Source organism: Tricharina praecox (assembly GCF_024521635.1).
Source record: "Tricharina praecox strain CBS 144465 chromosome Unknown BZA05scaffold_25, whole genome shotgun sequence".
Taxonomy (NCBI): domain Eukaryota; kingdom Fungi; phylum Ascomycota; class Pezizomycetes; order Pezizales; family Pyronemataceae; genus Tricharina; species Tricharina praecox.
The window spans coordinates 100,809-127,807 of record NW_026250427.1 but is presented as its reverse complement, the minus strand read 5'-3'; the positions used below and the strand labels follow the sequence as shown (position 1 = coordinate 127,807).

General features: G+C 58.0%; 9 protein-coding genes across 9 annotated transcripts; 6 read left to right on the top strand and 3 right to left on the bottom strand.

Annotated features, from left to right (window-relative positions):
- Window positions 1-113: 113 nt before the first annotated feature.
- BZA05DRAFT_342095 (Hsp70 protein-domain-containing protein) lies at window positions 114-2,040 on the bottom strand (the record flags this gene model as incomplete). Its single annotated transcript, XM_051481019.1, has 4 exons — window positions 114-791; window positions 861-1,632; window positions 1,709-1,872; window positions 1,951-2,040. 4 exons carry the CDS (start codon window positions 2,038-2,040, stop codon window positions 114-116), a joined length of 1,704 nt encoding a protein of 567 aa, XP_051336562.1.
- Window positions 2,041-4,063: 2,023 nt separating this feature from the next.
- On the bottom strand, window positions 4,064-9,406 carry BZA05DRAFT_357759 (uncharacterized protein). Its single transcript, XM_051481438.1, has 5 exons — window positions 8,882-9,406; window positions 8,438-8,759; window positions 8,309-8,377; window positions 7,965-8,232; window positions 4,064-7,893 (listed from the first exon to the last, which is right to left on the bottom strand). The coding sequence occupies exons 1-5, from the start codon at window positions 9,170-9,172 to the stop codon at window positions 4,242-4,244; spliced, it is 4,602 nt and encodes a 1,533-aa protein (XP_051336561.1). The 5' UTR covers window positions 9,173-9,406; the 3' UTR covers window positions 4,064-4,241.
- Window positions 9,407-14,015: 4,609 nt separating this feature from the next.
- Window positions 14,016-18,612, top strand: BZA05DRAFT_421178 (raptor N-terminal caspase like domain-containing protein; the record flags this gene model as incomplete). Its single annotated transcript, XM_051485683.1, has 4 exons — window positions 14,016-14,495; window positions 14,577-17,930; window positions 17,985-18,322; window positions 18,393-18,612. 4 exons carry the CDS (start codon window positions 14,016-14,018, stop codon window positions 18,610-18,612), a joined length of 4,392 nt encoding a protein of 1,463 aa, XP_051336560.1.
- A 437-nt stretch (window positions 18,613-19,049) lies between these two features.
- On the top strand, window positions 19,050-20,431 carry BZA05DRAFT_377799 (uncharacterized protein; the record flags this gene model as incomplete). The annotated part of the gene is made up of 1 exon (XM_051481843.1): window positions 19,050-20,431. Exon 1 carries the CDS (start codon window positions 19,235-19,237, stop codon window positions 20,429-20,431), a length of 1,197 nt encoding a protein of 398 aa, XP_051336559.1. The 5' UTR covers window positions 19,050-19,234.
- An 82-nt stretch (window positions 20,432-20,513) lies between these two features.
- BZA05DRAFT_407329 (ketopantoate reductase PanE/ApbA C terminal-domain-containing protein) lies at window positions 20,514-21,766 on the bottom strand. Its single transcript, XM_051484624.1, has one exon. The coding sequence runs from the start codon at window positions 21,692-21,694 to the stop codon at window positions 20,549-20,551; it is 1,146 nt and encodes a 381-aa protein (XP_051336558.1). The 5' UTR covers window positions 21,695-21,766; the 3' UTR covers window positions 20,514-20,548.
- Window positions 21,767-21,879: 113 nt separating this feature from the next.
- On the top strand, window positions 21,880-22,689 carry BZA05DRAFT_426930 (uncharacterized protein; the record flags this gene model as incomplete). The annotated part of the gene is made up of 2 exons (XM_051486033.1): window positions 21,880-22,557; window positions 22,588-22,689. The coding sequence occupies 2 exons, from the start codon at window positions 21,880-21,882 to the stop codon at window positions 22,687-22,689; spliced, it is 780 nt and encodes a 259-aa protein (XP_051336557.1).
- Window positions 22,690-22,786: 97 nt separating this feature from the next.
- BZA05DRAFT_142285 (uncharacterized protein) lies at window positions 22,787-23,543 on the top strand. Its single transcript, XM_051478911.1, has one exon. It carries the CDS (start codon window positions 22,884-22,886, stop codon window positions 23,337-23,339), a length of 456 nt encoding a protein of 151 aa, XP_051336556.1. The 5' UTR covers window positions 22,787-22,883; the 3' UTR covers window positions 23,340-23,543.
- Window positions 23,544-23,600: 57 nt separating this feature from the next.
- Window positions 23,601-26,867, top strand: BZA05DRAFT_458658 (uncharacterized protein; the record flags this gene model as incomplete). Its single annotated transcript, XM_051487615.1, has 3 exons — window positions 23,601-23,609; window positions 23,760-26,244; window positions 26,299-26,867. 3 exons carry the CDS (start codon window positions 23,601-23,603, stop codon window positions 26,439-26,441), a joined length of 2,637 nt encoding a protein of 878 aa, XP_051336555.1. The 3' UTR covers window positions 26,442-26,867.
- Window positions 26,412-26,976, top strand: BZA05DRAFT_407322 (uncharacterized protein). The gene has a single exon (XM_051484623.1). The coding sequence runs from the start codon at window positions 26,502-26,504 to the stop codon at window positions 26,853-26,855; it is 354 nt and encodes a 117-aa protein (XP_051336554.1). The 5' UTR covers window positions 26,412-26,501; the 3' UTR covers window positions 26,856-26,976.
- Window positions 26,977-26,999: the final 23 nt, after the last annotated feature.

The following is a 26,999-nucleotide window of genomic DNA, read 5'->3' as shown; positions in this document are numbered from 1 at the left end:
AATCTAGGTAGTCTGCACCGGATCCCATGCATCTCGCCCCATTCCCCACCCAGTACATAACTTTTCTCTATCCCGTCCCCGTCGCCATCCCCAAGCTAGAAACAAAAAAGTATCTACGGAGCAGCAGCAGCACTGATAACGCCACGGACACCCTGCTGGGTACCGACGATTCTCACCGCCACGTTCAGCGAGGAGTCGGCACCGGCCTGGATAGTGACCTCGATCTTCTGGCCCTTCTGCACATCCTTGAGCAGGGCCTCAGCGAGGACCTTCTCGACCTTCATGTGCTTAGTCTTGATCTCTTCCTCCTCCTCCTCCTCCTCATCGTCCTCGTCCTCATCATCATCATCGCCCTCGGTAGCCTCGGCTTTGGGCTTCTTTTCCGGAGTAGTCTTGTGGATCTCGCTGGCGCCCTCGACGAACTTGATGACGACATCGCCGCCCTCGACGGGTGAAGAGAACTCGGCCAGTCTACGGGCAGGGATTGCGGTCTGCGCGGCCAGGATCGCCTGGAACTCTTCGCTGCCGTCGGCACCGACAACGATCACTCCGATGGCCTTGCTGAGGTGGGGGGCGACGGTCACGGCGGGGTGGGTGGACTGGTCAATATCTTCGACATCGAACTCGGCGACGAGCGAGGCTTGGAGAGCGGCTCCCCTGGCGGCGAGCTCGGAGGGGTTCAGGGCAGTCGCGTCGGTGGCGGGTGCGTGAACCGGTGTGGTCTCGGGGAAGAGCTGAGCGAAGCGCTGGGCGATCTTGGGGGTGTGGGAAGAACCTCCGGCGAGTATCACCTATCATCATCATCATCATCATCATCAGTAAGTCGTACACCCATCATTTGGAACGCAGGCGCTACACACCTCATCGACATCCAACAGATCAAGCTCGGCCTTCTCGACAACCTGCTCAGCCAGCTTGACAATCTGGTCGAAAACCTTTCTCGAGAGCAGCTCATATCTAGTTCTGTTGACGTTCGAGTGGAAATCGAAGCCGTCGTGCAGAGAGTCGATAGCAATGCTTGCGGTGGTCGCAATGGACAGAGTCCTTTTGACACCCTCGCACTCCAACTTCAGCTTCGCAAGCGCACGCGGGTTCTCCCTCGGGTCGCTCTTGTGCTTCTTCAAGAACTCCTTGGCAAAGTGGTCAACCAGGACCTGGTCGAGGTGGACACCACCCAGCTCGTAGTCGTGAGCCGTGGCCAGGATGGTGTACATACCGCCGCGAACAGCGATGACGGAGGCATCCGATCTGGTACCACCGACATCAACGACCAGCAGAATCTTGTCCTGAGGCTGCAGGTTCTCCTTAGCGGCGTAGGCGAGGGCCTCAGCGATGGGCTCATGAACGACCTGGAGGACCTGAAGATCCGCGCCCTTGGCAGCAGCCACCAGGGCCTCGCGCTGGGCGTCGGTGAAGTCGGTAGGAACCGTGACGACAGCGCCAGTAACGGGCTTTCCGAGGAAGTCGGCGGCGGACTGGCGCAGACGCCCCAGGTGGCGGCTGGTGATCTCGCTGATGCTCAGGTTTACCGCCTTCTTGCCGTGCTTCTCGATCACGCTGAACGAGACTGTGCCGTCGACATCGATGGGGTGCGCCGAGTTGTGGCTGTTTGTGGGGTCGATCTCAGAGTACCTAGGTTTCCCCGTTGCAATCAGCATCACAACCCCCCTCCCTCCCCTCTTCTCCCTCCCCCAAGCGGAAAACTCACTTCTTGCCCAAAAAGTCGCGGAAATATGCCACGGTATTTGTCGGGTTCCTCACGAGCTGTGCCTTTGCCTCACCACCGTGGAACTCGTCTGAATCGAGGTACGAGAGGACCGACGGGATATGTCTATCACCCTCCTCGTTGGCAATAAGTTCTGCCTTTCCATCCTGCACGCACACATTCACAAATCAGCACCCCATTTCCCCCATCCCCGCCCCCTCCCCGACCCCACATGGAGTACGCACAGCTGAAGTATACGCAATCGAGCTTGTAGTATTGCCGAAGGCAATGCCGATGACGGCGCCAGAATCCTGCTCGATGGGTGACTCGCTCATCTTGTCTACGGGGCAACGGTGGAGATGATTGATGGGGTGGGTGGGATATGTAGGTGGAACAGAGTGTTGGAGTGTGGGGTGGACGGACAGGCAAGTAAGTTCAAGGCGGGGAGTTTCCCATTGACAATTTTTTTTAGTGCGCTAATATATGCCATGGGAGATTTCAGCCTCATGTCATCGAGTGTCACTCGATTACTTTATTTTCACGCCACTGGGTTCAAGCGGCGTCCCATTTCAACCCGGGAACGAAAAGGCCGACGAATGGGCCAAACTGGCAGCCGACAACCCATCACTCGCGGAGTGTAGGGGACCCGCTATCTGAACAAGTACGGCACCAGGCCGCTACTGTTGGAAGGAGTGACGAAGCCCAGCCTTAGAACCAGCACTATTGGTACGTAGATCGTTCGTGGAGATGGAGAGTATATATAGACCGGCCGTCTCTCCGATGGATCATGGAATAGCAATATAAGAGATCTGAACCCTTCGTGCCAGCTCCGTGAAAATCAACAGCTACCTCCCCCGTCACTCGCATACCTAAGGCGAGGCACTATGGAAAGCAAGTGGAAAGAAGCCAAAGCATGGGCCAGCCGACGCCCGAGTTACCAGCAAGAAGTACCGGTTCAGCAGAAAATCTGGCCAGAGACCGGACCCGATCCCGGCCACGGCCTCCAAGTGCCTGGCCTCGAGGTTCGACCAGTTGAAGAAAGGACACTGCCTCACCGGCCAGTATCTCCAATGGACGAAGAACCGCCCCAATGCCCGCGGCAGATGGTGCCGCTAAAAGACCCAGGCCGAGACTCAGGAGCACCTTTTCAAAAGCTGCTCCGAACGGAAAAGCCAGCAGAAACCACTGTGGGCACAGGTCCGAAAGCAGATGAGGAGGGGTATGGATCGATTCAAGATCCGGGACCTCTTTGCAGACGAGCGGTGCAGCCAGGCCATTTTAGACTTCATTTCCTCCACTGATGTAGGTAGACGGATCCCAGAGGCTGATCAGGAAGATGCAGCAAGTGAGGTGTCCGAGTGGGCGCTCGGGGGCGGGAATAAAGGAAGGCAGAGTTGAGGCAAGAGGAGGAGGAAGGTGCTGAGGTCGAGGAGCCGGGGTCACTCTCGCTGCCCCCCCCCCCTCCCCACTTCCCCCCACACACATGTCTCTTCCTAGTGTCATTTCTTAGGTGCGCTCTACCTTCATAGCTGTGACAGGCCGGGACGGAGGGCAGGGAAAGCTACATCGGGCCGCTTGGTGAATGTCGGGTTGGACAGTGGGATGGAACCGGAGTGTATACAGCCATGATCTACTGAAGTCGAATGCTACGATGATGAAACAAAAACAAAAGCTGCGGCCTGTTTCCAACCGACTGTGGAGCGGAAACGGAAACGGACATGTACTCTCCATACATCTTACGCAGCGATGATCTAGAGTACCTACCGTACTCTCCTCAGGTCGAATGCCACCGGTACGATACGATGATTGACCCCAAAAAACAGCTTACATTTTCAACCTACAATCCCCAAGTTCAATGGCCATTGATCATCTCTTAACCAGAGTAAAAGGTTATCGAGTACTTGAAAGACGACTAAAACAACGACTATGACAGCCAAATCAAAACACGCAGAACGCACAAAAACACGACGAAAAACCGTGTATAAAAAAACTCAACACACAACTTTAGACAATTGAAGCCCCGATTCCCCAGTCCATTGCCAAAAAAAACGACCAAACCAGCACCAGCACCAGCACCAGCACCGAAAGCAAAGAGCAAAGAGCAAAGGTGGAGCCAATTGGAAGTGTGAAAGGGTACTTAGTATAATATATCACTAAAAAAAACTGCGAAGCCGGAAAAAAAAAGCACAATCATTAACCCCCGTCCTAAGTTACCGGTTTCACGTTCCGTTACAAGTTACAACCATCAGTCAAACACACACACACACACAAAGCAGAAGTAAAGTCGCACCGAGAGCTCCCAAACACAAAGATATCAATCATCATCACCCCCCGGCGTAGTCGATAGAAAGTACGAAAGAAAGAAAGAGAGAAAGAAAGAAAGGAATACAATAGTACATAAGGTACAGCTAGCAGACGACGGGACGACACGACACAGCACAGTATAAGCACACGGATAAAAAAAAAGAAAATGGTATAAAAACATCAAATCACAGTGAGAGAAAAGAAATACAGAAAAGAAGAAAGAAAAAAAGATCTATATTACCCCGCCACCAGCAGCGACGGTCGCCTGCGTGGGCGGTGAGCTCTTCTCTCTCGACTCTCTCGCGGCCTCTGGCGCATTCGGAGCATTCATTCCCTGGCGACTATTACTGGCGCTCCTCGCGACCTCATCTTCCTGCGCCAGCTTGTGTCTCCACTGCGTGATGTTACTCGAGAAGTCCGACTGCATCGGGGTGCTGGGCGACTTCTCAAAGTCGAACGTGGTGGTGCTGAGGCGGTACGTCTTGTTGCTCTCCCAGTGGTTGCGCAGGGCGTCGAGTTCCGACGCGAGCGAGTCGAGCGCGATGCTGGTGCGGTTGTCGGGGCCGGCATAGTAGCTGCTCCGTGTGGACTCGGGGACGACGCCGTTGGGGCCCTCGAACCGCATGCTGCGACGGTAGGCATCGACCGAGTTCTCGACCTGATCCAGGAGCATCGAGACCTTCTGTTCGGCGCTTTGGGCGCGGTTCTCGAGGAGCCCGTTTTCGTTCTCGAGACGCTCGAGGATCGACTGGGCGACGGTTTGCTGGTGAGACAGCTCCGTGACTTGCGATTGCATCTCCGAGTGCTGCTTCTTGAGATGATCTCGCTCCTCGCGCAGGTTGTCGAGTTGCGCCTTAGTCTCGCGGATCTGCTTATCCAGCGCCGTGGCCGATTCGCGGACCTTCGTGCGCAAGTCCTCAACCTCCTTATTGAGCAGCTCGCGCTCCTGCTCCCAATCCGACTCAGTGCTGTCCGACCTCTCCGGCTTCGGCAGACCCGCGCCACCGCGCCGCGCATCATCGAGCTCCTGTTGCAGCCTCGCGTTCGACGTCTTGTACTTCGTCAGCTCCTCCTTCATGCGTTTGAGCATCTTTTCGGTGCCCTTGACGTAGTGCACGGCGGCCTGGTAGTCATTCTCGAGCTGTTCCAGCTTCTCCCGGAAGTGCTTCTCGACCTCCTGCGCCTGCATCTCCGCCGTATTCTTCGTTTCCCGGTGGGCGCGTAGACTATCCTCCAGCCGTGCCTCGAGCTCGCGCAGACGGTTGAGCTGCTCCGGCGTTGCGGTGCCGGACTCAGGACTGGGGTTCTGCAGGTTGCGGGATCGCCGTTTGTCAAGGTTGGGCTGGCTACCACGTTCTTGCAGGATCTTCTTGAGGGCATTGTGCTTCGCAGAGACGGCATCGACTTCGAGCTGTTTTTGACCGAGCTGATTGACCATCTCCGCGTTCTCCTGCTTCAGTCGCCGAGCGTCATCGCTAACCTCCGCCATGCGTCTCCGGAGCGCGATGGAGTCCTTACTGGACTGTCCCTGTTGGAACTCCAATCCCGCCACACGCTGCATAGCCTCGGCCAGCTTCTCGCCGGTCTCATCCGCCTGCGATTTACTCTTCGACAGGAGCGCCTGGGTATTGACCACCTGCTCTTGCAGGACCATCACGCGCTCCTCGACAGCGCTGGTCAGCATATTCTGCGGTTCCCGCGCGGTGACCTTATCCAGTCCGGCAGCCATGACCGCATTTGCAGCCTTCGCCTCCTCGGCATACGTCTCCATCATCTCCTCGACGTCCTTCAACCGCTGGTTAACACTCTGCAGATCCGCCGACTTCTCCTCGTTTTCGCTTCGCAGCTGCGCCAGTTTCCGCTCCAGCGCCTCCTTGGTCTGCCGCTCCTCTTCGAGCTGCCGTTCAAGCGTGCTGCTCTTGGAGTTGTTGATCTGCATGGCTTTGCTGAGTTGTTCGAGGGAGCCCTGGTAGTTCCTGTTCTCGGCCAGGACCTCCGTCAGACGCTCGGTCAGTTCGGCCTGGTCGATCCGCAGGAGCTTTACGTCCGCGGCGGCCTCCTGGCCAAGCGCCGCCTCGTCGCGGTAGGCCTTTCCGGCATCCAGCAGTTCTGCACGAAGGTTTTCGATCTCCGACGCCGCGCGGTTGCGATACTCGTCCAGCTCCGCTATCCTGCGCTGAGCAGTAGAAGCCATTTCGTCGGCGAGATACCGCGCCTTCTTCTCTGCCGCAACCTCCTGCGTCAACACCTGTACTTTGGCGCTCAGGTCGGCTTGCGCTGACAATGATGCGGCAAGTTTTCGGCTCATGTCCGTCATCTTCTCCTGGTCCATTGAAGCCGCGTCGGATGATTTGTCGCCGGGAATGGGAGATACGGGACCGCCCAGCGCTGCGAGCTTCGCCTTCGCGTAGACAGCCTCCTGGAAGGCGACGTCTCGTTGCCGCTCGATATCCTGCATGCGCTTGGCCGCCTCGGTGGACTGAACGTCGAGCTGTGTTTGGACTTTGACAAGCTCACCCTTTAGCGCAAGCATAGCTTCCACGAAAGGCCGGTCGTCATCGGCGAGTAAGTCCCTTCCACGGTCTTCGAGCAGCGCACTGTGGTTGGTCTGCGGTGTGTAGCCAGCCCGTCGCGCAAGTGCGAGCTCGGACGCATACCAGTCGTTAACACTCCTCAACTTCTCGAACTCCTCAGACTCAAGGCCAGGATTCTTGTCGGCCACTAAGCCACCGAAACTCGGGAGAGGCTGTTGCGATCCGACTGGGCTAAGAGAGTCTGGGATGGTTGGCTGATCGGAAGGCGCACGAACATCAATGGAGGGTCTCTGTGGGGCTTGCTGCTGCTGTGGCTGAGGTGATATCGGTTCCGGCTCTTCAAATATTGGGCCATTCAAACTGTCAATGCTCTGTTGTTGCTGGTGCTGGTGCTGCCGGGATCCCGACCGCGGCCCTTCTCTTGTATCCCTCTTCTGCGTCGTAGGTGCACGCTTTCCATTCGCAGCTGCAGGCGAGTTGTCCTGGACAGGAGAAACATTCTCTTTGCCCCTCGCGACCGGGCCAGCATTCGTCTTATTGATCGGACCTGGACCGCCGGGTGGGGCTCCATTCGCCCGGGGAGCAGGCGCCTGTTGTATCGGTGGTGGGCCCGGGGGTTGGGTTCCTAACGACGCGCGGGGTAGCCGCGATCCCCCAGGTCCAATGGAAGCGTTATTGTTATTGTTATTGGCTTGATTGTTACCTTGATTGTTGCCTTGATTGTTGCCTTGTTGTGGGCCGATTCCACCGGAAGGCGGTGACGACCCCATCAGACTCTCCCGGGGAACCGGCTTCTGCGGCCCCGGTGGTCCCTGCGGTTGCCGTCCGGGACCATTCAACGGTCCATCAACGGAGCCATTCCTCGAGCCCAGCGCCGAAGGTCCTTGTCCCCTCTGTTGTTGCTGTGGCCCCACCACTCTGTTGCGATCCGTCGGCGAGGGCTGGGCGGGATTGTCGGTAGGATACCGAATTTTCGCGGTATCCAACACGTAGACAAGCTGCAGCTCCTCTTGTGACCGCGCCGGAACACTGGGTTCTCCTCCGAGCACAACGATCTTGGCTCCGACGGTAGACATCGTGTGACCTGATCGCGGTGAAGGTGAGGGGCCCATGTTTTGGAATGTGTACCACCTTCGTGACGATATCCGGAACGCAGCCAGATCGCCCAGATCCGTTCCTTCGGATGATCGTCCACCAAAGATGTACATCACATCACCAACCAGTGACGCCGCATGGCCTTCCCGAGGCGATGGAATGAAACCGATGCAATCCAGCTGGGTCCATTGGTTGGTCCGTGGATCGTAGGACCACACGTCGTTGAACCACTCGAGTCCGTTCGTTCCACCGAATCTAATCACCAAGTTGTCAGCCAGATTTTTCCCTTTCGCTTACGCGCACGCAACACAGAGCGCGAGACCCACAGGAAGAGCTTGTCGTTCCATGTCACCATGGTGTGGTTTGTCCTACTCGCCGGCACATCGGTGCTACCCTCCACAGCTGGTACAAGAACATCCCACTTCGAACCGACATGCTGAAGCGTGTTGAGATCAAACGCCACGAGATCGTTGAAAAAAACTGTATCGACCTGACCACCAAATATGTACAACTTGGAGCCTAGGATGTTCAGGGTATGGCCGTAGCGCCCGGACGGCCGCCCATGCGGACTAGCACGCGACCATTGTCGTGTAGCTATGACATTTCGAACCCCCCGTCAGCGGCAAAGAATCGCCAGGAGAGTTGGATAGCGATGAGCTGAGAAACTTACATGTGTTGAGAAGATATAAAGTCTCATCCAGGACGTCTCTCTCGTCCAGCTTGGTATCACCGCCAAAAACTGCGCGCTGCCGTTAGAAACAGCCCACCCAGTGAACGGCGATTGACAAAGAAAACCAACCAATGAACGCATTGCCGACCAGCAAGCTTGCGTGCCCTACTCTGGGGCCGGGACCCTCGCTGGTAGTCATCACAGGATACGACTCCAGTCGTTCGCTCTCGCCCTCAATCATCCACAGGTCCCCGCGCACGTTCTGCGACCTGATCAAACCCCCCATGATGTAGATGTCTCCATCCTTGCTCGAGACCGCATTGGCGGCATGGCCGTAGCGCGGAAAGGGCGATGGATGCGACGAGTTCAGCGTAAGGCGTCGTTGCGACCACGGGTAGAGGGACGAATTGCCTTGCGATGGCTGTGGTGGTCCCTGAGGCGATTGCTGCTTCTAAATCAGCTCAATTGTGAGTCTCCATCTGTCGCCCTCAAGACATCCAATGGGAGAGAAGAGGACGACGAACAGAATAGAAACGGGTTGTGGATGGGGGAACAATCAAGCTCGGTACATACCTGTAATATTCGCCCTTGAGCTGAACCAGGAGGTGTCCCTTCCGCACTTTGGGCGTGATGGGGCCCGTGCGGCTGCTGTGGTCGCGGTTGCTGCTGTTGCTGTTGCTGCTGCTGCGGCGGAGCCATAGGCCGCGTATTCGGTGAGCCCCCGTCGCCGCCACCGAGGCTGTTGAGGGAGGTGTTCATGGAGCTCGGAGGAGTGGTGACAGCGGCTGAGGTAGGTCCTCCTCCCCCAGTGGAGGGAGGTCCATCACGATGATTCCCCTTTTTCTTGCCAAAGAGGAAAGCCATCGTGTTTCTGTAGCTCGAGAAGCGATTGGCCTTTTTGACACGTCCACCACCTCCCGTCGTCGGTGAAGAGCTCTGGGAGAGGCGCCTGCTTGCCCGTTTACTGGTGCTGCTGCTGCTTGCTGTGGTAGCCGCGGGAGGAGACGTGATGCCGGCGGGGAGAGGAAGGGCAATAGATGGTCGAAATTACTCGTCTCCAGAAAGATCGGAAGGCGTCTTTCGGGGGGGGTGTGGGTGGGAGGGGGGTGGGGAGGGGTGGGTTTATTGGGCGGGCGGGCGGGCTGGCCGGTGGGCGGGCTTGGTTCGCTTCGTCGGGGGTGGCTGGGTCAAGGAAGATGGCGATGGTGATTATGATGAACAACGATCCTCCCAGTTATTTCTGTCCGGCACGTCGTCACTGCCTTTCCCGTCTTGCGGTCAGTTAAGCCTGCTTGCGGGCGTGTCTGTTTCTGTGTCTGTCTGTGTCCAGGAGTCCCGAACTCTAGAACTGTCTCTTTCTTCTTCTTCTTACTTCATCTGTCAAAAACGAGCGAAGAAAAGGGAAAACGCCGCGAAGCCGAAAGGAAAACGTAGGGGGGTGTGGTGGGTGGGTGATGGGGATACGGAGAGTATCTACGGAGAAGGGCGAGACGGGAAGAAGAAGAAGGACAATCGCAGCAAGCCTGGCGTGCGTGCGATGCCAATGAATTAGTAGGGGGACAGGGGGGGAAGGGGGGGAAGGGGGGGTGGAGGCGGTGTTGGTGGGTGAAGTCGAAGAAGCAGAAGACGCGACACGACAGACTGGCGGACGGGACAGACAGATTCGGTTTCGGGGGATATGATGATGATGCGGGTGGGATTAGCGGTGGAAGGAGATTGGAAACCCCAGTAAATGCGCGGAAGACCCCCTAACTAAAAGGTGCGTGCAGGCTGTTTTGGACGGGCTTCTTTTTTTTCCCGGGAAGGGGAGATGGATGGGGAGGTTCGATATCGATGGCAGATGGATGGAGAGATGGCTTGCCTGCTTGGTCGCCTGCTTTGCTTGATTTGCTTCCAGTGCTTCCAGTGCTTATACCTCCCCCCATTCTGCCTTTGGGTTCTTCTCCACCTTGACCGCCTCACTCTGACCTCCACCTCCACCTCCACCTCCATTCACCCTATTCCTCTTCCGCAAACTCTACCGATTACCGCTGCTGCTGCGGCTTGCGTTCCTGCCATGGCATGTCTGGCTTGCTTGCCTGCTTGCTTTCCGCTACTCTATTCTGCTTGATCCGTGGGTCGTCGCACAGATGCAGACCCGCCGCCTAGAGATGGACCTTGGCTACTATATGCTACCCCCTTCCCTCCTCCCTCCCACCCTCCCTCCCTTCCTCTCCGTATACGAGGACCAGAGTCAAAGTGGGCATGTAACCAACCAACCGACCAACCGAACCAACAAGCTACATACCACATACAATCGGGGGAAGGAGGAAGGGGTGGTTGTGGTGGATGGGATGGCATTTATGGGAGTGATCGGGGGATGGGGATGGGGATGCTGCGGGTGTATGCGTGCTGACTTTGACTGACAGGACAGCCACGGTGATGCTGGTGACGCTGGTGGTGCTGATGACGCTGGCTGATCTTCAATCTATTCACGGCGACAGCTGGATCATGCCCGACAGTGGACAGTGGACAGTGGACACCGAACCACCAGTAGGTACCACAACCAGACTCCCCAGGGAGCTCCAGATACTAGAGTATGGCCGCCCTACCGGCGCTCGCCTCCAGCCAGGGCGCCATCCCACACGCCCGCGAGCGCCGACATCATCGACGTCTCCGTCCCGTCCAGTCCAGCCACACCCGTTCCGCCCGGCGCCCGCTGCTGCCTACATAGCATATCTGTATCCACGGCGGAAGCGTGCGGAACATCACCACCTACCCTGGGCGGCGGCATTCCGGTTGTTCTTTTTTTTTCTTCCCTTCTTTTCTCTTTTCTATTTTTTTTCTCCTTCCATCTTCTCTTCCCTCGTTTCTTCCATTTTGGTGGACTCGCGTGTTTCAGATCTGGCCCCTGCAAATCTACGCGCGGAAAGGGGTTGGCGTCGTGCGTGCGGCGTGCGGACTGGGGAGTCGGGACTGGGGAACAATCCTTGGTACGGTACCCAGCCCGCCGTGCGCTAGCGGAAGAATGTTGGTTGCTGGAGAACGAACGAACGAGTCGCTGCATCCCGAGTCGAGTCGAGGAGGATTCCTGTTGGCTGCGATATCTGCATACAACAGGTACCTCGACACTTCGACATCGCAGCGCGAGCGTGTGAGGAGTCACTGGAGTCTGGCAGCGGCAATTGCTGCTTGGCACGAGCTCCCTCCATACCGTACCGTATGCGGACGAGGCAGCAGAGAATAAACCCAGTGACGTTTACATACGAGACCGGCCGGCGGTTCTATCTTTGTCTCTGTCTTTGTCTTCGTCTCTGTCTTTATCTTCGTCTCTGTCTTTGTCTTCGTCTCTGTCTTTGTCTTCGTCTCTGCGCGGCCAGTGGACACTTTATTCGCCGCGGTTGTGCAATGTGGAGGCTGTTTCCGCGTCCGTGTAACCCACGATCGACCCGGTCCTCGCCGCAGAACCAGGGCAGTAGGGCGGCATGCCCGCTTGAGAAACGAAACGAAACGACACTGTGGCGCGGCGCGGGTCTGCTGACGGGAGTAACTGGAGAGGAGTATGGGGAGTATGGGGAGTAGAGAATCAGACCATTAAGAGCGACTGGGCCGCTGTTGTACTTGCTCCAAGGTGACATGGTCCCTGCGAGGTTCTACCCAGGTATTCTATAAGACATGCGCAAGCACTCGAGCCCGGGGCTTATCCGGAGTCTGGACGGTCGCGGTGGGCTGGGTATTCCGTCGACAGCCGTTAGGCTCCCGAGGGACTCCGGGGCGATGTAGATATAGTACCTATGATAGTAGTACCTAGTGTACATCGGCCTTACCTGTATGTAGAGTGCACACGCTTCTGCCTAGTCCTTAGGCTGTTGCTCACACACGCGATCTGTCGACTACGGACCAAGTGGGATGGGTTCAATTCATAGTTTGGAGGGCGTGGAGGGCATAAAGCCACCGTGATGCGTCGCCGCGTTGAGTTGGCGAGGCTGGCCGCTGGCGGAGGGTTGGATTCACGGTATGTGACTCGGGCGAAGATACAGGCGCTCATGAAATAGATCCGGGGCGCGGCTCGACACCTGTGGGAGGTCGAATGGAGGTCGGATGCGATAGTGAGTGGATAAAGCGGTGCTTTTGGCATACTACTTCCTCCTCCTATGGTATGCATACCTTGGGGCCGTAGATTGGGTAGAGTAAAGAACTCTATCGGCGTTCAGAGCTTCAATTAGGGCCCGTTTGGATACCCTCAGGCTTAGCAAAAACTGCCAATTTTTCGAGATCAAGAAACCAAGCGAACAAAACTGCATCCCTATTTGTATGGCACAAAAACCGAGAAGAAGAAAAAAACCGAAACTGTGCGGCACTGCCTCTCCGGCGATGAAACGGGAACTGACCTCTGGAGTCTGGCGGTTTTTTCTTCCCCACCACTCAGTACCGGTACCGGTACCGCATTTTAACTTCAAGTCTTCAACCATGGACCCCCCTTCCGACAAGCGGAGCTATAATGTGTCTATCTACTATTAAAGTTCCGGTGAAGCCTATTTAAGTTTTTCAGACTTATGGCTGAGTATACGGTAGGTACTGAGAACTGCCAAACACCCTAGTCAAACTTCACCTCAAGGTTTTCCGGAAACTGAAACTGAAACTGGATGGTACGGTATTCGGTGACCCGGAGCGGAGGGGAGCTGGATTTAAGTTTTGGCTCTGGAACTGGGAGTGGAACTGAAAACTGAGGGCATCCAAACGGGCTCTAAGCAATGAGGATTGCCGAGCAGACCCTATTATAGGTGCAAATATATTGGTGCTCTTCTCATTTCTGCCCTTTAAACTCCGGGCATGTGGACACTGGACATCGAGCAATCATTCAATGGCTTCTTGTCACGTGAGTTGGTTGGTGACAGGTGTTGAGCGGGTCTCGTTACCGCACTCCCATTAGAGATTGAGCACAAGCCTGCTACATAACTGCCACCAATTGTTCGGGCTCGAGTCACTTTGCCGTATCCCTCTCCAGATAACTACCCCATAATACCAGTATAATATCCCACCATTGCGCACCAACGTGCAGACAATCGCCCGGTCGTCCACGTGATTTCACGCATACCCTCCAAAGTCCAGGGCCCTGCGCCTTCACCTCCGCCAAGCGAAGTGCTTACTGTCGGCTCGCCGTCCGGTCGCACCAACGCAGTTAGACAGATCGTTAGCGATTCAGGCTGCCACTTCACTTCATCATCACTTCTTCGAGGACCTACATATCATATCTACCTTTTCGAAATTTATGTAGCGACGAACTCAACTCGAACGACGATACACTCTACTCCATGTCCTGAACCATAGCTCCGTTCCGTACTGTCGACTCCGTTGCAATTGCCTGCTTGCAAGTTACCTACTACCTATACCTACGCTCCGATTTCCCACAAACCAACCCACCGTAACCACGATACTCCGCGCAGCGGGATCTTGAGAGAGAGAAAGAGAGATATTATAGACGGCAGTGGCAAACGCAATCTTCCGCCACGTTACGTTCGTCGTTTAGCTATCCCCACCGCCGACACCGTCGTCGGTGCGAACCATGGTCGCCATAAACTCGCAACCGCAACGACCACCGTCGCCACGCGCTGCTGCTGCTCCGTCAGCGTCACACGTGCAGATGTTGACCCAACCCAACCCACAGCAATACACTCGGCAACCTCCGTCCCTTCCACCACCACTCGTCGCGAGCAGCAGCAACACCATGAGCGCGCACCCGAACGGCAGCCAGAGCCAGAACCCGAGCCAGCACCCTCAGGGCGGACCGACCGTCGGGGGACAGATGGGAGGGCAGACCGGAGGCCACCCTCACCACATCCACCCACCAACGTACCCGCCCAAGCTCAACACAACGATGCTAACAGCGTCGACACCGGCCGTCGTGAAGCGCAACACGCTCGCCGTGGCGCCCGGGGAGCCAGCGGCGGAGCTGCTGCGGCAGACGCTACGGTCTGCGCCGAACTCACGTCCGGGGAGCAGGTCGAGCTCGCGGCGGAGAACGCCCACTACCCCCACTACGCCTAGGCTCGGCCAGCACACTATCTACACGCCGAATGGCAGCATCGATGGCTCCGACGGCGCGATGAGCCCCCGCGCGGAACTGGGAGGCATCGATTTTCACCGCATGAGACATGGTTTCGAGGATGAGTACAACTCGGAGGACTATTTGGCGGTGCTGGAGCAGGTCTGTGGACACGTCCCCCCGATGGTGGTGGAGAGATGTTGTGTGGTAATCAATCCCCCGCTGACTCTGGCGCGATGACAGGTGTTCTACATGTACTACACAGACAAGCGGCACGAGACGGGCGGCAATCCCAAGGCGGAGACGCAGCACTTCCCGCTGCAGGAGTGGCGGATGCGCGACCGGCTCAAGACGGTGTCTGCGGCGCTGGTGCTGTGCCTGAACATCGGCGTCGATCCGCCCGACATCGTCAAGACGAATCCGTGCGCGAAGCTCGAGTGCTGGGTCGATACCACGGCTCACCCCGCGGCGAAGGCGCTCGAAATGATCGGAAAGAACCTCCAGCAGCAGTATGAGACTTTGAGCATCCGCACAAGATACAAACAGTACCTGGACCCCTTCGTTGAAGATACGAAGAAGTTTTGCTGCTCGCTCCGTCGTAATGCGAAGGACGAGAGGATCTTGTTTCACTACAATGGCCACGGTGTGCCGAAGCCGACGTCAAGCGGTGAGATCTGGGTCTTCAATAAGAACTTTACCCAGTACATCCCGATTTCTCTGTACGACTTGCAGAGCTGGTTGGGAGCGCCCAGTCTCTTCGTGTACGACTGCAGCGATGCCGGGAACATTGTTACCAATTTCAACAGGTTTATCGAGAAGCACGAGCAGGAGGCGATGGAACAGCGGGCTAGAGATCCGTTGGCATTGAATACCTCGTCGTATGCCGACTGCATCCAGCTGGCAGCTTGCAGCAGCAAGGAGACACTACCGATGAACCCGGAGCTTCCGGCGGATCTGTTTACCTGTTGCTTGACGACACCGATCGAAATCGCAGTACGGTTTTTTGTTCTGCAAAATCCACTGCCGTCAACGCTGCCAATGGAAATGGCAATGAAGATCCCCGGACGTCTCCAGGAGCGTAGAACACCCCTGGGAGAACTGAATTGGATTTTCACTGCCATCACCGATACCATTGCGTGGAACACCCTCCCGCGTCCGCTGTTCAAGAAGCTGTTCAGGCAGGACCTTATGGTCGCCGCTCTATTCAGAAACTTTTTGCTCAGTCAGAGGATCATGCGTGTACATCACTGTCACCCAATATCATCTCCCGCACTGCCGGAAACTCACCATCATCCGCTGTGGCAGTCGTGGGACCTTGCGGTCGAGATGGTGCTCGCACAGCTTCCGGCGCTCCACGCTGCGGAGAAGGGAGGCCAGATGTACGAGTACCAGCACTCGACGTTCTTCACCGAGCAGCTTACGGCGTTCGAGGTGTACCTCTCACAAGGCGCTGTAGACCGCCACCCACCGGACCAACTCCCCATCGTCCTGCAGGTGCTGCTAAGTCAAGTCCACCGTCTGCGGGCGCTGATTCTCCTCAGTAAATTCCTCGATTTGGGTCCATGGGCGGTCAACCTAGCGCTGAGCATCGGCATCTTCCCGTACGTGCTTAAGCTGCTGCAGTCCGCAGCGCAGGAGCTCAAGCCCGTGATGGTCTTCATCTGGGCGCGGATCCTCGCCGTCGACTCGTCCTGCCAGGCAGACCTGCTGAAGGACAATGGCTACAGCTACTTTGTTCAGATCCTGAGCCCGACCTCCGGTATCCCCGTGGGCAATGCCAGCGAGCACCGGGCCATGTGCGCCTTCATCCTCGCCATGTTCTGTCGGGGCTTTCCGCAGGGCCGCGTCGTGTGTGCGCCGCCCGGCGTCATGAATGCGTGTCTGGCTCACCTCGGCGACGAGAATCCCCTGCTGCGCCAGTGGGCATGCCTCTGCATCTCACAATTGTGGGATTCCTACTCCGAGGCTAAGTGGTTGGGCATCCGCGAGGGCGCCTATCTGAGGCTGTGCGAGCTGGTCACGGATAATGTTCCCGAAGTCCGTGCCGCCATGCTCTACGCGCTCACGACGTTTCTGGGGATTCCGGACATGAGCGAGGATGTGATGAAGATCGAGCAGACCGTCGCCAGCCACGTGTTGTTCATGACTACTGATGGTAGTAGTATGGTACGGAAGGAGCTGGTCGTGTTCTTCAGCCACTTCGTCAAGCGCAACGAGGAGAAGTTCTTGGTCACTGCCTACGAGCAGTTGGTGCAGGAGCGGGAGTTCCTGTACAATGGCGGACCTCGAGCGAACGGCGGGGAAATGCTACGAACACCCGGCGCGAACGGCACAGCGCTGACGCGGACCACGTCCAACCCCGCGAGTCTGGGTGACGGATCGGCGGAGTTCAAGCAGCCCGGCAGGTACAAGGACTCGGCGCCTCGACGGTCCGATGGTACGATCTACGCGGCGGTGTGGCAGGCGCTGCTCATGATCTCGGCCGATCCGTTCCCCGAGACCGCGCAGGCGGCGAAGGTTGCGGTCGACTATATTCACCTGGCGCTGTTGGAGAGCCCCCTGGGACCTAGTACGCACACGCTCATCGACGATATCACGAGGGCGAGTCTCAAGTCGTTCAATCTCAAGCTGCCGTCGGATACCGCGATGAATGAGAAAGCGAGGCCGGAGTCGCCTGGCACCACATCGTCCCGCGAAGGGTATTTTACCAGCTCACTGCGCAGGTCGGCAAGCATCGCGGCGAGCCTGCGGAATCTGGCACTTGGCTATGGAAATAATACTGCTTCGGGCCGCGCAGACTACGCACAACCGACGAAATCTGGAAGGTTTCCGAATGGGCTGGCGGATAAAGATCCAGAGTGGAATCGCCCGCCGGATGTCAACGATTACTCTAACACGACCACCAATTACCGCTCGGCGAAGGAGCCCGTCAGCAGGAACTTCCAGCGTAGGGATTCCTCGGAGCCTCCTGTCATCCCCATCCAGAGCAAGTTCATGGACTGGTCGATCGAGTACTTCCGAGAGCCGCAGATGAAGCCGAATGAAGCCGACGAGCCGGGCAGTGTCGATTACAACCAGAGACTGTGGCGGCGAACACGGAACGACAAGATTATCATCGACACGCAGGCGCAGAAGGAAAGAGCGGTCACCTCACGATGGGACTATCCCAAGGCGCTGTTCAATAATCTTGCGCAGCCCACACGGCTGCTCTTCCACCAGTTCGAGAGCTATCTCATCGCTGTGGACGACAAGGATAGTGTCGCGGTGTGGGACTGGGAGGGCGAAAAGCTGCTGAGTCGCTTCTCGAACGGAAATCCCGTCGGCACTAGGATCACGGAGATCAAGCTGCTGAACGAGGACGATGTTGCACTGTTGATGACTGGTAGCGGTGATGGTGTTGTCCGCATCTATCGGAACTACGAGAGTGACAAAGATGTTGAGCTGGTTGCCACCTGGCGCGCGCTGACGGATCTGCTGTCGTCGCAAAGGAGCTCGGGGCTGATCGCCGACTGGCAGCAGGGACGGGGGACGATGCTTGTGGGCGGCGACATGAAGGTGATCCGCGTATGGGATGCGCCGCGGGAGATGTGCATGAGCGTAAGTTCCGCGGGCCCCAACTCCCACCCCTCATAGCGCTAACCTCCTACCCAGGACATCCCCGCGCGCTCCGGCTCCTGCATCACCAGCCTAACGTCTGAGCAAGTAGCGGGCAACATCTTCGTCGCCGGCTTCGGCGACGGCGCCGTGCGCCTCTACGACCGCCGCCTGCCCCCGCGCGACTCCATGGTCAAGGTCTGGAAGGAACACAAGTCGTGGATCGTCAAGGTGCACATGCAGCGCGGCGGCATGCGCGAGCTCGTCTCCGGCAGCGCTGCCGGCGAGGTAAAGCTGTGGGATATACGCATGGACTCGCCGGTGAAACAGTTCCTGGCCCACACCAAGGGCATGCGCAACCTCAGCGTGCACGAGCATGCGCCTGTCATCGCGACGTATGTCGCCCCCCCTACCCTCCCCATTCCCCCATCCCCCACATAACACTTGCTAACAGCAACGCACCAGCGGCTCAACCTACCACGACGTAAAACTGTGGAACATGAACGCGAACGACTTCGGCGAGCCACTGACGACCGTAAAGCCGCACACTAGCTTCCTGCAGCAGAATAGGTCCAGCCCCGTCACGGGCCTCGCATTTCATCCGCACAGAATGATGCTCGCCTGCTCTGGTGCTGGCGATAACCATATCAGCCTGTTTTGTTGCGATGCTAAGGGGGGGATTTAATTGGGGATGGGGGGTTTAATGGTTTGAAGGACGAGGTGGGGTAGGGGGAGAGGGGGAGGGGAGGGAGAGGGGAGGGACATGGAGGGGAAGGGGTGATGGATGTTATGATGGTTATGATTGTGATTACATACGCACTTGCTTATGATGGATGGATGGATGGATGGGTGGAGAGAGGGGCGCTTCTAATCTACTGGTAATGTGTGTGTTGTTGGCCATGTGTTAGTGGGTTCCAATGGGTTGCGAATTGATGATGAAGCTGGGTATTCAGTTGGTTGGTCTGATCTATAGATGCACTCAGGTCTTGAGTGTGAATTAGACTGTTGTGGGTGGTGGTTAAGACACAATTACCTTTCCCGTGGTCGTGAATCGCGGTCGAGTGATAGATGTAGTACTCTACTAGTACCCAGCTAAGTTAGCTCACCCGAATCACCATACCACACCTCTACACGTCTCCCCCTCCACTTCCACGTTCACCACCGCCATCACCACCACCACCACTCACCACCCACCTCACCCACCTCACCCACCCCACCCACCTCACCCACCCCACCCACCTCACCCACCCCACCCACCTCAACCCTCCACCTCTCAATCACACAAGCACCCACCCCACACCACAACAATGGCGCGCAAACGCAAGAACGCATCCAGCAACCCCACCTCGTCGTCCAAGCACCCCAAGCACCCCACCCACAAGCGACCGCGCACATCTCTGGACAAAGACGAGGGCTCAGATGAAAACGGCAGCAGCATTAAATTCCCCCAAGCAGGCGGTTACATCGACGCCACCACCGGGCAGCGGGGTGCCTTCCCCGGCCTCGACACGTTCGCGGGCGGCGACGACGACTTCTACGGGCCGCCCTCCGACGGGCTCGAGTACCTACGCATGGTCCGCAGTGAGGCGCGCGGCGTGCCAGAGCTGCTGCTCGCGCCGCACGTGAGCAGTTCGCACCGGCCGCCGGCAGCGAAGCCACAGCGGGAGGCGGAGGATGTGGTGCTGAATTACGACGAGCCCACGGCCGCTTCCGGGGAGGGGGAGGGGGAGGGGGGGGAGCACTGTTACTTTGCGGAAAGTACCTATGTGTCGCTGCACCCATCGCCCGCGCGCTCCGCGGCACCGGCGTTCCACGCGCCGATCCTGCGCCTATTCGTTTCGCTGCGGGGGCGGCTATCTTCCACGCCGCCGCGGGGGGCCGCTTCGCGGCCGTTCCCGCGCTGGAGCGATGCGAAAGCCTGGCGCGCGCTGGTGTCGACGCAGCCGCCGAGGCTGGGCTGGGTCTGGAGTATGCAGCAGTGGGAGGTTGTGAGGTTGCTGGGAGATGTGGCCGGCTGGATCGGCTGGAGGATGAGGGTTAGGAATGCGCGCGGTAGGGGGATGCCGAAAAATTGGGGCGCGTGGTGTTGGGCGCTACTGCTGAGGTGTCAGGATGTTATGGTTGCTGAGGAGGTGGCGGTTGTGAGGGAGCTGGGCAAGGTTGCGGTGGGGATGAGGAGGGGGATGATGGTTGGGGAGCGGGAGGGGGAGGGGGAGGGGGATGAAGGGAAGGAGGCGAAGGAGGCTGAGGAAGGAGATGGCGCGGAGACAGAAGAGACAAAGGTGGAGGTGAGCAGCAAGGCCGAAGAAGCAAAGGAGTCTGAGCAGGAAGTCGAAGAGGGAGTCGAAGAGGAAGGCGAAGTCGTCGAGCCTAAAAAGCCCGAAATCGAGTTCTACAGCGTTGAGGACTCGATCGGCATGCTGGATATGATCATTTCTGTCGTGGGTGATTTCTTCGGACAGAGAGACCTGTTGGAGGAGAGGGCTGCGATGGGCAGTCGATGATACTATGGGGTTTGTACTTGAGAAATTTGTGTGTGCTTAATGGTAGGTTTCATTTGTACACGGTAGGTACTGCGAGTGAGTGATGGTATCAAACGCACACCCATTAATGTCTGGTATCTACACTGGTACTCTCCTTGCAAGACCGGGCACCGTCGGTGGACGATCCATCGGGGAGTTATTGAAGACCTTCCTCGTTACCCTCCTCCTGTCACGCGGATGCTGCTCCTCGATAACCAGCTTCGTCACGGGCTCCACCTCGAGAATCCCCTTCTCTCTCTCCAGCGCCTTCACCTTCTCCACTAGCTCCTTGTTGACCTTGCAGTCGAGCCCCAGCTCCGTAGCCTTCTCGACTACCCACCCGTTAATCTCCTGTATCTCCGTCTTCTTTCCCGCTCGTAGATCCTGCAGCATGCTGCACGTATTCTCTCCCGTCAATTCCACGACGTCTCGCACACTCTTCCACAGCGCCTCCTCTCCCCCCTCCACCAGGTCTTCTCCCAACATACCCTTGACCAGGTCACCCACCTCCCTGACCGCGGCCCTCATCGTCTCCAGCGCCTCCGGCATCGCCAACAACTCTCCGTTCTTCACATCGTGCACCGCCGCTAGCGCATTGATCGCCGCATTCGCCGCCAACTTCCTCAACTGGCACCTTAGCAGCTCTCCAGCAGTGTCGACAGTCCTGCCGCCCTCCATACGCGCCAACGCCTCAACCAGCAGCGGTTTCCTCCTCAGCCTCGCGTCATCGCCCGCGACGCCCTCCCCCAGCGGGCCCAGCACGATTTCCCCGCGCGCCGCGAGCTTCAGACTAAACTTCCACTCGCTATTGATGCCGTGCGTAACCACGCCGGCCCACAGCTCGCGCGGCCGCATGTACGGGTCCGGAAACAGCTGCGACGGCGACGGCGTAATCCCGTTCTGCAGGAAGACGACGGTGGACTCGCGCGTGAGCCGTGGGATCAGCGGCGCGAGCGCCGCGCCCAGCTGGTGCGTCTTGGTCGCGATCACGAGGTTCTGGATCCGCGTCGGTAGAAAGGTTGATGCACTCGGCAGCGCAGTAGTGATCCGCCGTACGCTGTGCGTCGGTGGTACGGTCGTTACGTCTTCGACATAGACAGAGTAGCGGGAGAGGAAGGTTTGGTAGGTGGTCCCGCGTAGGAGGAGCGTCACTTCGGGCTTCGGAGAGGGTAAAGAGCGGAGCCCGTGCGCGACGAAACTGCCGATGTTGCCGCCGCCGAGGATGTGGATTCGTGGGACCGACATGGTGGATGGTAATGTGTGGTGCTGGGGTGGTGGTGGCGAGGGATGGCAGGTGGCAGGTGGCAGATGTCGAGTCTCTAGTTATGATACTGCCCCGCCGGAAAACGCCATTACACAAGTCACGCCGCCCCACCAGGGGCTAACTAAGTGACATCACACCGCCTTCACTCCGGCCATCCTATGTACACATGCCTCCGCCGCTCCACCACGTCCCGCTGGGGCGCATCCCCTTCTCCGCCGCCGCGGCGCTACAATCGCACCTCGTATCGCTCTTCCTCGCCTCCAAGTCCCCCTCCGCCTCGCACTCCCCACCACCACCAACCCTCCTGACCGCCGAATTCCCACCAACCTACACCCTCGGCCGGCGCGAGCGCACGCTGACCTCGTCGCAAGCCTCGCACCTCAGCACGTCCGGGCGTGCATCCGTCGTGCCCACACTCCGCGGGGGGCAGACAACCTTCCACGGCCCGGGGCAGCTAACTGGCTACCTCATCCTCGACCTGAAGACGCACGCGCTCTCACCGCGCTGCTACATCCGCCTCCTCGAGGACAGCGTGATCGGCACGCTGGCGCACTACGGGATCCGCGGGTTCACGACGGCCGATCCAGGCGTGTGGACGAGCGCCGAAAGGAAGATCTGCGCCGTCGGAGTCCACATGCGCAGGAACGTCACGAGCTATGGAGTGGGACTTAACGTCAACACAAACCTCTGGTGGTTCGATAGGATTGTGGCTTGTGGCCTTGAGGGGAAGCAGGCTACTAGTCTGCTTAGGGAGGGGGTCGAGGGGGAGACCGTCGCTGGTGTCGCTGGTGTGTGGGCCGGCGTGCTGGCGGATAGGTTGGGGATCGAGGTGAGGGAGGCTAAGGTGGAGGAGGTGGTGGGCGGTGTGGAAAAGGCAACAGATGTCATGGCGGCAATGGCGGCAGTGGCGGCGGAGAGTGGGACGGCCAGCCAGCCGGTCAGCCAGCCGGCGGAGAAGGCGGGGAGTGTAGAGTAGAGGGGAGCGGGCAGCCGCGATTTACTCTACGATTATACCGGTAGTATAGGTATGATATGTAGAGTAGATAGTAGTAGTGCATGCAATTCCCCCATCCCCCCACTCGCACGCTGGGAACATGCTGCTTCTGCTGCTGCTGCTGCGGGAAAGTAAGATGAGCTTTAATATCGAAATAAGGAAGACCCGGGTCGCAAATGGGGGGTTGCGGGTGGGTGACATGCGCGAAATCGACGCGTCCCATCGCCTTCGCCGATTCCCCAGTAGCAGACATCTCCATCACATCACATCGTATGCAAAGGCTTGTTATCCTCCTCCTCCACCTCGATCCACACGTTCTGGTTCGTCCGTCTACGGTCCATTCGTTTCCTACACCACGACCACACACACAATTCGCACATACAGACCGCAGCAGCACATCCCCCACATCCCAGCCTCCGGGGTGTTTACCTTTCTGCCCGGCTATATTTGGTTTCGCGGTGCGGTGCGGTGTGGACACTGGACACTGGACAACGCATCATTACGACAGACAGACAGACAGACCGGCGAGGAAAGCGAGAAACGGAGCTGGAACCGCACGAGTAGTCGTGGTGGTGGTGGCTGTGGTGGTGGTCTACATATATATCGAGAAGGGGTACCATTTACCGGTATAACTATCTAGTAGCAGGGGGAGGGACGGAGAACGGGGTCAATTGAATGACCACTCGTGCGGACCATTGATGAGGATCGAGAGAGACTGCAATTGCTATTGGAACCGCCATCCGAGTCTGGTGTGTTTGGAGTGTTTGGCATTCTTCCCGTCGAATCCCCCGAATCCCCAGCCTCCCCGATTGCGCAGGTAGGTACCACATCTACTATCCATACATTTCTCCGCCTCACCAGCCACCCTTGTTTACATCTCACCTCACCGCCCGATGGCTGCTGTCAGTCAATGAGGACGAAAGCTGACACGCTGGGATAACAAGATACACTACTGACTAGTACACAGGATAGACGCAGAAGGATCGCTTACACCTGCAATTGCTGCCGGCGAATACGCATTGCTGCAGCAGCGGATTGGCCTGTAGAAGTAGGAGACGAAAGAAGGCCGCAGCAGCAGAAGAAGACCGCAGAAGAAGACGCAGAAGAAGAAGAAGAACAAGAAGAAGAGGAGGAGGAGGAGGACGCCCTCTGCCATTCCATTCCCGCCATCTCTTTTCGTCGCCTCTTTGGCGCCCACCCGCTACGAACCGCTGGCTCGCTCGCTTCCCCCCGTCGTCCCCGTCCCTTCCGTTGCTGGTGTTACGAAAAGGTGTTGTTGTTACGCTCCCGCCGCCCACGCTGCACCACACGCTTGCGACTGCTCCGGTTTCGCAGCCTCTCCATTTTTCCCTCCCGCCCTGCGCCGAGACTCCCACACCACCGCCACCATCTTGTCCAGTTCCTCCACCACGTCTCCAACCTCGTCGTCGTCACCCACACCGACGAGGGGAGAGTATCTACGAAGATCACAGGCCCCCATTCCAAACACCCTCCCAACCCTCCAAGATACCCTCTTCGAACAGCACCCGAGATTCGTCGACCAGCGCACCCTCTCCGCAATCCTGTACGTCCTCGAAGAAGCCCTTCGCGGTCCCCACCAGCTCACCCCTGATCTGGAAGAGGAAAACGCGTCCATGTCCGCGATGATGGCAGCCAGCGCACCCGGCCCCATTCCTGTCCAGCAACAGCAGCAACAGCAACAGAACTACGTCCCAGGCAATGTCACTGTGCAGCGCGGGCATACGCGACAGCAATCCGCCGCTACCGGTGGAGGTGGAGGCGGGGGTGGTGGGAGACCGGTAGCAGCCACTGCCGCCGCCCAGGAACCGTCGCCGAGAAGGCACACGCAGAACACTCAGACCAGAGGCGCACCAGTCGCTGCGGTAGGCGCGGGGGATGGAGCAGGTGGAGCAGGAAGTGCTGAGGACAAAGCCAGGCCGATCGGACCCGCAAGTGGGCCCCAGGGCAGAGCCATGCCACCAAGAGTAGCGAACGCGCAGAGGCCCACCACGTCGCATCAACAGCAGTCGCCGCGCGGGGGAACATCACAACAACATCAACATCAACATCAACAACAACAACAACAACAACAACAACAACAACAACAACAACAACAACAACCGCAACAACAAGCCTCGTTTCGTCCCACCGCCGCGGCGAATCCCCGTCAGCCCGAGCCGGTGCTCCAATCACAGGGTCAGTCTCATGCGCCTCGCCCGTCCACCTCCAATCCGCCTACTGGCGCTGCTGCTGCGGGCACCTCGTCGGCGCGAGGCACCGGCACCACCAGCAGTCAGAATCAGCAGACCTACCAGCAGCAGCAATCGGCGAACAGCAGTTCGTTCCCGCACGCGTTCGAGCGCTGGGAGATGCTTTCGTCACGCTGGGAAGGGCTGACCGGGTACTGGGTATCGCGCCTCGAGCAGAACCGACAGGAGCTTTCGCACCTGCCGCTCGAGCAGGAGATGTCGCGGCAGATCACGGACTTGGCTGCCGCTGGCGCCAACTTATTTCAGGCGCTGATCGAACTGCAGAGATTGCGCGCGTCTTCCGAGAGGAAGTTCCAGCGATGGTTCTTTGAGACGCGCGCGGATCAGGAACGGGCGCGCGAGATGAGCAGTGAGCTGGAGCGCTCGCTCCGCATCGAGAGGCAACAGCGCGCAGACGCGGTCACGCAGATACGCCAATTGGATAAGGACAAGACTACGGCCGAGAAGATGGTCGAGGAGACGCGTCGCGAATTGCAGATCTCGAGGGAAGAGTGCAGGCGTGCGTGGGAGGAACTCGGGCGACGGGAGCAAGACGAGCGCGAAGTCACCACTAGTCTTAGAGACGGCCATCCCGCTCTGGTGGGCGGTGTCCAGGTCACTCCGATGCCGATGCCCGGAGTCCCATCGAGAAGCAACAGCCAATCCAACAGACCGCGGACAGCGACCGGCCCGCCTAATCCAGGCGCTGCTACTGGTCCTCAATCGGAAGGCCACAATGACCGCCCGCAGACGGGCACGGCCGCTCCTACGACACGTCAGCCACACCCGCTCGCCCAGGAGCAGACTTATCGCCAGTCGCACCCGCCGTCGCAGCCGCAATCGCCGTCGCCGCTTCACCACGAGTCAGATCTCATCGATCTCCAGCCGCAACAGCCACAGCCCACTTCGACGGCGGCTGCTACCGCCCGGACCACGACTGCGACCGGAACGCCGTCGCCTGCGTACCCGCCAGTCCAGTCGCCACAGCAGCAGCAGCAGTCGTCGGTGTCGGACCGAGGGTTCTACCAGCAAACACCTAGTTCCCTCCACGACATGGAAGGCTCGCAAGTCGGCCCGCCATCGACCAACCCATCGCCGGTTTCATACGCCACCAATCCGATGGTTGGCTCGCCGGCGCCAACTATCAGCACAACATCGATCGCCTTCGAGACGGACGAGCATGGTAACATCGTGATCGGGTCCGACGGCGAGCCCCTGCGGGTCCGGCAACCGGGAGACCTCTCCAGCGAAGAAGACGAAGACAATTACCCGGAAGACAGAGAATGGGGTACGTACCCCAGTTATGATGGAACCGGATACGATGGTAATGGTGGTAGTGTAGGATATGGGGGTAGCGGCGGCGTCGGTATCGTAAACACCTGGGAGCCAATCTCGAGACATCACCACCCGACGCGCTTGAGCGATGTGCTCGAGGAGGACGAGAGAGCCACCGTTAGCGATGGGAGGAGATCGGCTCTCGGGTAATTGAGATTTACGACGACAGATGGTTATGATTTGGGAAGGGGCGGGTGGCTGGATGGATGGATGGATGGATGGGACGGGGGGCTGGGTGGCGTCGGTGGCATTAAAATTCGGCATTCTTCTTCCGATGCTGCGTTTCGTTGTTTTATCGTTTGCGATTTTTTCTCTTTCTCTTCGTTTCGTTTCATTTTCTTTGCATCTCTGTACGGGGGGACGGGTTTTCCTTTGATATCTTCTGCCTACTTTTCCGTGTTCGAAGTCTGCTTGCTTACTTACTTACTTACCTACCTGCGTTCTGTCTGCTTCTATTGCCATATACCTAGTCTATGTCGCCCTCTTTTGGATGCGCTTTTTTGTCTGCCTGTCTGTCTGTCTGTCTGTCTCGCTTGGTCTTGCTTGGTCTTGCTTGGTCTTTAGATATGATGGCGTTGAAAGTTGAGCTCACGATGTCGATTTTTCTTTCGTGACGGGCTGGGACGAGTGGACGAGCTGGGGAAGGTTAATGATAATGGGTAACGGAGACGAGATTCTGGGTGGCGAGTACACACGGTATCATCCATT